Source organism: Setaria viridis, chromosome 7 (assembly GCF_005286985.2).
Source record: "Setaria viridis chromosome 7, Setaria_viridis_v4.0, whole genome shotgun sequence".
NCBI classification, from domain to species: Eukaryota; Viridiplantae; Streptophyta; class Magnoliopsida; order Poales; family Poaceae; genus Setaria; species Setaria viridis.
Window position 1 is genome coordinate 18387654 of NC_048269.2, and position 11499 is coordinate 18399152.

Here is an 11499-nt window from a genome sequence, read left to right on the forward strand (position 1 = left end):
CGACACAACTGGTATAGTGTACCGTGAGCAGTTGTAAACCAGAGCAGCTAGCTTAGCGTTCACCGTTTAGCTTCTTGCACTGGCCCGGCCTGGCCAAAACGGTGTGTGCCGGTGCAGCATGTCGATCGAGTAGCTAGAGTGTGGTCGGTCAGCTGCGCCGGCCGGCGATCGCCATTGAATGCTCCAACCACATTTTCCACCTCCCATTTACTCCGCTCCGCGTCACCGGAGCGCTATATCTAGTGCCGGCAGCGCGGCACCGGCTTCTCCAACCAACTCGTGCTTGATAGATCATCTCGTCGGGTCCTTGCATTTATCGCCACGTCCATGTCCATGCAACAGCCGACGATGGAAGAAGCGGCGGCGTCGTCGCTCTCGCTCCTGCAGCTCGCCTTCACGGCGGCGGTGGCGACCGCCGCGCTGGCCGCCGCCGTGGCCGTGGCGAGGTACAACCGGCGGTACAGGGGCCTGCGGCTGCCCCCCGGCCCGCCCGGGTGGCCCGTCGTCGGGAACCTCTTCCAGGTGGCCTTCTCCGGGAAGCTCTTCATCCACTACATCCGCGACCTGCGGCGGGAGTACGGGCCCATCCTGACGCTGCGCATGGGGCAGCGCACGCTGGTGATCATCAGCGGCGCCGAGGTCGCGCACGAGGCGCTCGTCGAGAAGGGCGCCGAGTTCGCCAGCCGGCCCCGGGAGAACACCACGCGCAACATCTTCTCCTCCAACAAGTTCACCGTCAACTCGGCGGTGTACGGGCCCGAGTGGCGGTCCCTGCGCCGGAACATGGTGTCCGGGATGCTGAGCGCGTCCCGGCTCAGGGAGTTCGGGCGCGCGAGGCGGCGCGCCATGGACCGGTTCGTGGCGCGGATGCGCGCCGAGGCCGCGGCGTCCCCGGACGGCGCGTCCGTTTGGGTGCTCCGGAACGCGCGCTTCGCGGTGTTCTGCATCCTCCTCGACATGACCTTCGGGCTGCTGGACCTCGACGAGGAGCACATCGTGCGCATCGACGCCGTCATGAAGCGCGTGCTGCTCGCCGTCGGCGTGCGCATGGACGACTACCTCCCGTTCCTCCGCCCCTTCTTCTGGCGGCACCAGCGCCGCGCCCTCGCCGTTCGCGCAGAGCAGGTCGTCACGCTGCTCCCGCTCATCAACCGGCGCCGCGCCATTCTCCGCGAGATGCAGGGTTCGTCACCGCCGCCGGACCCCAGCGTCGCCGCGCCCTTCTCGTACCTCGACTCCCTGCTTGACCTCCGCGTCGAGGGCCGCGACGGCGCGCCCAGCGACGACGAGCTGGTGACGCTCTGCGCGGAGCTCATAAACGGCGGGACCGACACCACGGCGACCGCGATCGAGTGGGGCATGGCGCGCATCGTGGACAACCCGTCCATCCAGGCCCGGCTCCACGAGGAGATCGCGCGGCAGGTCGGCGACGCGCGGCCCGTGGACGAAAAGGACACCGACGCCATGCCCTACCTGCAGGCGTTCGTGAAGGAGCTCCTCCGGAAGCACCCGCCCACGTACTTCTCGCTGACCCACGCCGCCGTGCGGCCGGGGAGCAAGCTCGCCGGGTACGACGTGCCGGCGGACGCGAACCTGGACATCTTCCTGCCGACCATCTCCGAGGACCCGAAGCTGTGGGAGCGGCCGGCGGAGTTCGACCCGGAGAGGTTCCTGTCCGGCGGCGAGGCGGCGGACATGACGGGGTCGGCGGGGATCCGGATGATCCCGTTCGGGGCCGGGCGGAGGATCTGCCCCGGGCTGGCCATGGGGACGACGCACATCGCGCTGATGGTGGCCCGGATGGTGCAGGCGTTCGAGTGGCGCGCGCACCCGTCGCAGCCGCCGCCGGACTTCAAGGACAAGGTGGAGTTCACGGTGGTCATGGACCGGCCGCTGCTCGCCGCCGTGAAGCCCCGGAGCCTCGCGTTCTGATGATCGGGTCGGACGCGTGCGCATGTCACCACGACGTCGTTGGCGTACGTGTGCACGCGCGCAGCTGGACATGCATGGCCGTGGCCGTGGGCTGCATGCTGCCTTGATCTCCCTTGAGGACGCAGGCAGACGTGGCGTATGCGTATGGGTACTTGGGTAGCTAGCTGCTCTCCCTCCTACAAGTAGTTGTCGTTCATGAATCATGAGCTGTGAACGCCTTCAGGTGTGCGGGTCTCTGCTTGTCGTGTGTCGTATGATGTACGAGCGATGTAGCATATATACGCGAAAAAATGCTACATGTTGCCATGTTGGTAGTAGCTGTAGTAGTTAACGAACGTATAAGAATGAATATTTTGTTTCTCTCTATTTCCAAATATATGCAACAGTTGAGCACCATGGGCGTTTCTGATTGTTTTCGTGATGCCATCACTGTCCGGAACCACCAACATGGCTCGTGCTTCGTGGCCGTGCATCGCATGCAGGAGCATAAGCATTTTTTTGTGACGTGTACTTTCGGCTACTCGTTTCAATCAGTTCGTAATTCAAGTCTACCACACCTCCAGGGTGAGGGTACATGTCCTCCTGTATGTGCCCCGGGCGAGTCCAATGCATTGGAGCAGATGGCACATAATTCTTTTGTTCTTGTACGTCCACGACGCAGCAATTAATGATAGCATCGTCTCTTAGCGTGGTGGCGGAGGCGTGAGGATACGATTATACGGCAAAAGCAGTAGACCCAGTAGCATCAAAGCCATCGTAGATGGGGAAGGAGAAGTGTGGGTTCCAAGTAACATGGTGGTTGCTGACAGAGGGAAAGCAGGCAGGCACTGTAGGACCGTATCCTGTTTCAGACAACGCTCTGTTGAATGGAGGACATATGCTTGAGAGCCATTATTTGAGTAGGGACTAAGAAAGTTGACCAACAATTTATCCGTTTTCAGGCAACTGAACCTTACACGAACAACCCACAAGATCGAGCTGTTTAGTACTTGTGCCGCTCACCAAATTAGTAGTAATCCCCACAGAGCTGCACAGTAGCACGTTCTACATGCATGTTTGGAAGTGTTGGGAATGGAAGATGACCTCTTTCCTCTTCCTCCTAGGCTTCGCACTGTGTTACCAGCTGCATCATTCATCTAAGCTTGTTGTAGAAGTAGCTACTTGATCGACCACCAGCTGTTATCACGAGCAAGCTACTACACATCCACTACAGCAGTCGACGACCTTCCATATGAATGCATATGGTTGCTTCAAGACTTCAGCCCATAATTTGCAGGCTACTCGGTCCGTTCCTCCAAATTATAGGTCATTCTAGATTTCTTGAGAGTCAAACCATTTTATATTTGACCAAAATTATAGATATGATTCTAAAAATTTATAGCACCGAATAGATATACTATAAAAATATATTTAGTGAAGAATCTAGCTGTACTTATTTGGTATCATAAATATTAGTACTTTATTGTATATATTTGGTCAAACTTGAGATACTTTGACTTTCTAAGAAAGTTGGAATGCCTTACAATTTGAAAGGAGGAAGTACTATCATGCGTGTATCATCGCTATCATCACCGTCGTCGTCGTCGTAGCATAGCTAGGTCGCAAAGCTTGGTGAGATCGCCATCTCTCCACAATAATGCCAGCCATCCCCTCTACTACGTGCCAACCATATTTTCATGCAACCACAGCGACCTGAAGAAATTCAGAACAGTAGCATCACATTAGGACGCCGTGCACTTGCGGTGTGCCCCGGGCCCCTCTTAAATAAGATGGCCAAGGCATCAGCGTGAGTTGAGGAGTGTCGTTTGTCCGAGATCATCGGAGGTGGAAACTGCCGCGGTCATAATTCGCACTCGTGATAGTCCTCGTGCAACAACACATGCATGTGCAGCAGCAAGTACCGCAGTCCATTTGCACGGCTAGCTCTGATCCGAATACCGGATCACGCCCGGGGCCTCGTGTCCTGCAGCCTCGGCAGCTAGCAGACGTACTACCTGAAATCTGTTGCGTGGACATTGGACGGCGAATGAATTTCGAGCAGTTGTCGGCAACAAGAACCCACGGCGCAGTTCGAGTGTCCGTGAGTTTAGAGCTTGACAGCATGTGGTGTGCAGTGACGACAACTGTGCAGTTTTGAAGTACATTGCAACGAAACTGAACAGTAATCCGGAACATGGCGTAATTCGACTCCACATTTTGTGTTTGAATGGTGGGCCTATGGCTATCGACTAACGTAGTACTCCGCTAGCGATGTGAGCATTCGTGCTGGCAGTGGCAGAGACTCTGCCTGCAGTAGGAATGTAGGACAGTAGTAAACTGGAGCAAGCAGTGAATAGATGCTGTAGTTTCAGGTGCGGGTAGAGGTAGGTTCGCCGGTACTCTTAACAGATCAATCATGAGCCAACGTCGGCCAACCAAAGTGGTAGGAAAGAATCTAGATCGCCGAGACCCATTCAGACGCTGACAGAACAGAACAGAGCAGCATTCGCCATCCAGGCATCCAGCTAGGCGCCTACGCCACACGAACACCCAGGTCCACGCCCTTTGTGTGTTCTGGTATTATTTGCGTGCGCTCTGGAGCCGGCCGGTGCGCCAGGAGTGGTTGGGCATGAATGCACCCAAAAATTGTTCCATCCACAAGATGATCAAGGCCATGTTTAGTTACTCCCAACTTCCAACTTTGACACTATGCAAAAAGAAGATTCCCCATCACATCAAACTTGCGGTACATGCATGGAGTACTAAATGTAGATGAAATTAAAAAGTAATTAACAAGGCCGGGACTATCCGTGAGGTGAATGGTAATTCTATCTCTAACCGCCTAAAAAGGAAAAGAGGGCATAGGAATGTAAGGAGTAGATCTAAAATATTGCCGATAAGGAGGGGATTCGGTATTTACCTCCGGAATAAAGTTCTGAGTAATCGGCGTGGCCGCCGACGTTGGCGCAGATGATGGGGCTGTGAAGGGAACCGCCATTGGGATTTCTGATGAAGCCCTTGCATCTGTTGAAGAAGTGACGGCCGTCGCTACCTCCACCGGGGGTATTGTCCCTGGAGCATTGCGTGCTGGGGAGTTGCCAGAGGGAGTCGCCATTGAAGGGAAAAGGGGAAGAAGTGATTGGAGCTGAAACTGGAAGACTTCGATGGCAAGATTGAAGAAAGAAGGAAGTGCGCGCGCTGGAAAAGTGATGTGAGCTTGAAGATGAGTTGCGGTGGAGTGATATTTATAGGGTGCCTGAGGAAAGGGTAAAAATGGAATTTTCACTGCACCAGCGCGTCGAGTTTTTCGGGGTATTGGCTGTCGTGGGCGCCCGTTTCAAAAAATTGCAATGATCAGCCGGGAGACCGCGAAACGGAAGGATATTTTCACTGCGGCCGTTTCGAAGAGGAGGTTGTAAAGAATTTCGAAGTAAAGACTATGTTTTACTCCGAAACTGGGGGGCATGTGTTGACGCCGGATTTCGTCATCAGTAGAATCGGTACCAAAGAAGGAAAAAGGCGAGGAAGTACGGATGGAAATCGGCCAAAAGGTGCTACAGTACGGAATCGGTCAGTAGCTTTTACTCCGTTTCCGGGTGAATGCGCCAGGTTCTCAATCGGCAAACCTTTGCTGATGAGGGATCGGCCGATCGGGAAAGTGGGCTAAGGTGGGCCTGTATGGGCTTGGAAAGATGGAAGGATAAGGTGGAGTTCAGCCCACGAAGCGTGGGGTAATTAGTTAAGCACGGATCGTGTTTGTAGATATTTGTTTCCTGTTTGAATTAGAGATAGAGTTCTAGTCGGTTAAGAAGATTATTTGTACGGGGCTATAAATAGCTACCTTTGTAAATCTGTAAACACAACAATCAATCAATACAACAAGTTACTTTATTCTTCATACTTACTTTCGAGCAGGCGACTTCGTCATCATTTTTCCTTCTCACGAGTTCGTGCGGGTTGGCGGGGCTGCATCATCTTGATCTCCGGCCGATTCTGTAAGTTCCGTTTATCGAGTAATATCTAAGCTTTAACTTCCGGCGCATCGCTGTTGTTTCGTTTAGATTTATTCATCAGTTATCGATATTGACTAGATTCATAGGTTTTTACCTGTTTTTCTAGTTTTTATCACCAGTTATCCTGCTAGGAATCGGCAGTATCGGCTTTCATTATTTTCTGTTGTTAGATTCGTTCGTTGCCGATTAGATCTTTTCCTAGTACTGTTTTCATGAGCTTTGTACCGATTACTTTAGTATTTATCTGTCTACGAGGCTGCAGGGATCGTGCCATCTTATAGCCGATTTCATCATCACAGTAAATCGGCCGATCTGCCGATAAGCTATCTCGATCGGAAACTTAGCCGATCGCGGTTACTGAATCTAATACGTATTCTTCCTTGCCAATCAACAGGTCAGATTGGCTGGCACGCCGTGCGAACCGCACCAGGGCATTCACCCGAACAGGAGTTAAGCAGATTCTCCCGGGTCGTGTGTCGGTCGTTGGGATTCGGTTGACCGATTTCTAGCGCCAACACACTTTTGGCACGCCCAGTGGGACCAATACAACCACTGTCATGTCGAAAGCTGCTGACGTCTCTGAAGATAACATCATCGACGTGACGGAGGCAGATCTAAAGGACGACCAAAAAGAAGATTTGAATCAATATTTGGAGCAAGTCCGTAAAACTTGCTTGAAATCCTTCAGTCGTTCCAGGAGCGGGGAAACTGTTAAAAAGTCTCCTTTCCCTACTCCTCGCCAGATCACAATTTCAGAGGATTCGGACAAAATGTCCGATATGATTCAGCAATCTCTTCATCACGCCTTCATCAACCAATCCTCGGTACTTTCAAACATGGTGCACAATGCTGTTGTCAACTCCTTCGCCGGAGGTATACCACAGGGGTACAGGGGGCCTACGTATTTTCAGCCGATCCCACCAAATCAGGCTTATCAGGCTTCACAGCCGATCCAATCCTCTGTCGGGGGATCTGGTGCTTCCACGTCATCAATTCCTTTGGGATACGGCTCCACCCAGCCGTCCACTGCACCACTCCCTCCAGTCACCCCTTTACCCTGGGGGGCACCTTTAAACACGACCGGTTTGAATCAATCGGTCAGCCAAGGAAATCCTCCGTTCCAGACACCTTCCCAAACGGCCACTCGGCCGATCATACCACCATACCAGCCTATTGTTCCGGAGGTCAACAAAACGTCAGAGCTCATGCTATATGATGAAACGAGTGGTGCCTACAAGCAGCCGTCCTTCACTACACCGCCGGTTTATACTCAGATACCACCTTTTCATCAAACCCCTTTTATTCAACCTCCGATTTATCAACATGTGCCGATTCCGCCGCCAATTATTCCCCAACAACAACCGGATTGGACGGCGCAAATCGCGGAGGTAATGCAAGAACAATTCGGCCTGAAGCCGAAGGTGCAAACTTATACCTACAGGACACCATACCCATCTACATACGACTTGTTGCCGTTTCCCCATCGGTACAAAGTTCCGGATTTCACTAAATTTTCCGGAATGGATGATACTTCTACCGTGGAACATGTGAATAGATTCATCATCCAATGCGGGGAGGCAGCTACGCAAGATGCCCTGCGGGTACGGTTGTTCTCGTCATCCTTATCTGGATCGGCTTTCCAATGGTTCACCACTTTGCCACCAAACTCGATTATCACATGGGCCGATCTAGAGAAGCAGTTCCACAAGTACTTCTATGCTGGAGTCCACGAAATGAAGTTGTCTGATTTAACTAGCCTCCGGCAACGAAGTGATGAGCCGATACCCTCGTACATACAGAGGTTTCGGGAAATCAGAAACAAATGCTACTCCTTGGCTCTAACCGATGCGCAGTTGGCCGATATAGCTTTCCAAGGCCTGCTGCCACACATTAAGGAGAAATATGCTTCACAGGAGTTCGAGAGCCTGAGCCAGATTGTCCACCGATTGTCCGGACAGGAGGTGCGTCCATTCGATCCAAGAAGGAATTTCCAGAAGAAAGTGGCGTTCCTGGAAGAATTAGAAGACGAGGGAGACGCCGACATCGGACTTGCAGAGTGGATTAAAGGAAAGAAACCGATATCATGCCCGTTCGGCAAAAAGGAGCCAGAAGCATTTGGTTTCGATACAACTAAAGCTGACAAAATCTTCGATCTTTTACTCCAAGAAGGACAGATCAAACTTTCACCTTACCACACAATACCCTCTGCCGAACAATTGAAGAAGATGAAATATTGCAAGTGGCACAATGCCACATCACATGATACCAACGAGTGCAAAATCTTCAGGCAACAAATACAGTCGGCCATTGAACAAGGCAGACTCAAATTTGAAGTGCCGGCAAAACCGGCCAAACCAATGAAGATTGATCAACACCCTTTTCCTACCAACATGGTGGATACGGGTAAGAATCCCCTCCAAACAAAAGTGCTGACGTCCGAGTCGGCAAAAAGGAGTGGCTCTGTCGATCCCAGAAATCAAGTTACGCCCGAAGACGTCAAAGGGAAACGACGAATGGAGGACGACGATGGTGAGTCTGATAGACCACGTATTACTTCCCAGTTCCTGCTCCAAAAGTACCGACGCCAACAAGAACGTTCGAGGTCCCGAGAGGAAGCGATGCGTCGGCATGAGGAGCACTGGAGGTGCCCATTCTTCATCCATTGCTGGGAAAATAACCTCAGACTACCATCAGCCGATACTTGCCCAGAGTGCAACGGTCCCTATCGAGGCAATCGGCCGTTCACCAGGTCTCGTTCCAGGGATGGAAGGCCAGAGCCGATCAGCAAGAGTCGGCGCAACCCAGATGATCAGCGCCCTTCCTTGCGTGATCGGCTGGGGGGCAGAAGTGACCGATATGATCGGTCAGAAGGTGGAAGCTATAATAGGCGGGGGGGGGGGGGCAGGACCGATCGACATGATCAATCAAGTAGCAAAGCCAGCGTTCACAGTCGGCTCCAAGACATGGCCGATGCTCGGGTAACAGACGAGAACCCGTTAGGACGCGAGCCAGAATGGGAACGCGCCAGGAAAGAAGGGAGGCCAATAAACCCCAGATGGTGTCCCGATGGTTTAACCAAATCACAAAAACGGAGAGTCCAACGCCTCCGCCAATGGGAACAACAGGAAGAAGAGAGCGCGATGGACAAGAAGGAAGGGAGGCCTCAGGTTTGGCGCCCCAAAAGAAACGACAAGGGCAACGACGGATCGGCGGGTGATGAATCGGCAGCTGAGATCGGTATGGTTTTCATATTGCCGATGGAGTTTATGACCCCTGCCGATCAACAGAACGTGTCGGCAATAGAGGAACAAACAGCACGGTTGGCTTTAGAACCAATGATGGCCACGTTCGAAAAGCCCGAAGACGACGAACGACAACATATGAAGGCGTTGTTCCTTAAAGGGCATGTTGATGGTCGCCCTCTCACTAAATTGATGGTCGACGGGGGAGCTGCCGTCAACATCATGCCATATGCCGTGCTCCGAAAGCTGGGAAAGAGCGACGACGACCTAACCAGGACGGACATGATGCTCAAGGACTTCGAAGGCAAGGTGTCAAACGCTCGCGGTGCCCTCTGCGTCGACCTCACCATCGGCAGTAAGACCCTTCCTACCACATTTTTCGTCATTAATGGCAAAGGGTCCTATAATATGCTTCTTGGCCGAGATTGGATATACGCAAACTGCTGCATCCCGTCAACTATGCATCAATGCCTTGTACAGTGGGTCGGCGATAACATCGAAGTGGTCAAAGCCGATTCCGCGTACAGCATCGCAGCAGCCGACGCACAGCAATGGAGCTGCGAAACCGTCAGGTGCATATCAGGTAGGGTATGGGAAACCGATTTCCTAAAGGTCACCGATTTTGGCCTACAGCCGATCCGAGCAGTCGGCTCCGAAGAAGCGCAATAAATGGATCAGTTCGCCCGAGAAGACGGGAAGCTGGGACACGGATTCACGTCGGCCGATTCATTGGAGATGGTAGACTTAGGTGACGGAACCAGACCAAGGCCGACTTTTATTAGTGCAAGTTTAGATCCAGAGTACAAGTGTAAATTGACAAATTTATTAAGAGAATTCAAGGATTGTTTTGCGTGGGAGTATCACGAGATGCCCGGATTAGATCGATCTATTGTTGAACATCGGCTACCCATAAAACCAGAGTATCGGCCGTACCAACAACCCGCACGGCGATGCAATCCTAAAATTTTACCAGACATAAAAGCCGATACTTTGGCCACACCAATGGATGGCTACCCCATGCCTACGGCCGATGTACTGATCGACGCTGCCGCGGGGCACAAAATTATTAGCTTCATGGATGGGAACGCCGGATACAATCAAATACTTATGGCCGAAGAGGACATACCCAAAACGGCTTTCAGATGTCCAGGCCATCTTGGTCTATTCGAGTGGGTGGTGATGACTTTCGGTTTGAAGAATGCTGGTGCTACATATCAGAGGGCCATGAACTACATTTTCCACAAACTCATCGGCCTCCTGGTGGAGATCTACATCGACGACGTTGTGGTCAAGTCCAAAAGCCACGAGGAACACCTAGCCGATTTGCGAAGGGTCCTAGAGTGTACCAAAAAACATGGTCTTAAGATGAATCCCAACAAATGTGCTTTCGGCGTCTCCGCCGGACAGTTCTTAGGATTCATGGTGCACGAACGAGGCATTGAAGTCAATCAGAAGACTATAGCGGCTATCAACAAAGTCGTCGCCCCGCAGAACAAAACTGAGCTACAGTCTCTGATCGGCAAGGTAAACTTCATCAGAAGATTTATATCTAATCTATCTGGGCGAATCCAAGCGTTCACACCACTTCTGAAGTTGAAGCCAGACCAAGAATTTATTTGGGGAGAAGAACAGCGCAAGGCGTTAGAAGACATCAAGCGATACTTGGTCTCGCCCCCAGTTCTGGTTCCCCCTCAAACGGGTAAGCCGTTTAAACTATATTTATCAGCCGATGAAAAAGCTATTGGGTCGGCTCTAGTCCAAGAGTTTGAAGGCAAAGAACGGGTGATTTATTACGTTAGTAGAAGACTCCTGGATGCCGAAACAAGATATCCTCCAGTAGAGCGTTTGTGTTTGTGTCTTTACTTCTCGTGCACCAAACTCAGACACTATCTACTGTCGGCAGAGTGTATAGTCGTATGCAAAGATGATGTAGTGAAATACATGCTGTCACTGCCGATATTGAAAGGGCGAATCGGTAAATGGATTTTAGCTTTATCAGAATTTGACTTACGGTATGAATCGGCAAAAGCCGTCAAAGGTCAAGTCATGGCCGATTTCGTCGCACAGCACTGTGGGCCGGAGATCGCCTTCGTGGAGCTAGCGCCTTGGCAGTTATTTTTTGATGGGTCATCATGCGGAGTCGGATCGGGAATCGGCATTGTTCTCATATCGCCTCGGGGGGCAAGATATGATTTTTCTCTGCCGATAGAAACCGCCGCCACAAACAATCAAGCGGAATACAGAGCTGTATTAAAAGGCTTACGATTATTGAGAGAAGTCAAGGCCGATTCTGTCGAGGTCTTCGGAGATTCGATGCTAATTGTGGATCAACT

The 11499-nt window shown here is 52.0% G+C and overlaps 1 protein-coding gene across 1 annotated transcript; it reads left to right on the top strand.

Annotated features, from left to right (window-relative positions):
* The first annotated feature begins 255 nt into the window (after positions 1–255).
* LOC117862709 (cytochrome P450 77A4) lies at positions 256–2328 on the top strand. The gene has a single exon (XM_034746210.2). It carries the CDS (start codon positions 328–330, stop codon positions 1930–1932), a length of 1605 nt encoding a protein of 534 aa, XP_034602101.1. The 5' UTR covers positions 256–327; the 3' UTR covers positions 1933–2328.
* Positions 2329–11499: the final 9171 nt, after the last annotated feature.

Coding starts and splice junctions, on each gene's coding strand:
- LOC117862709 (XM_034746210.2), top strand. CDS start 328: ATGTCCATGCAACAGCCGACGATGGAAGAAGCGGCGGCGTCGTCGCTC.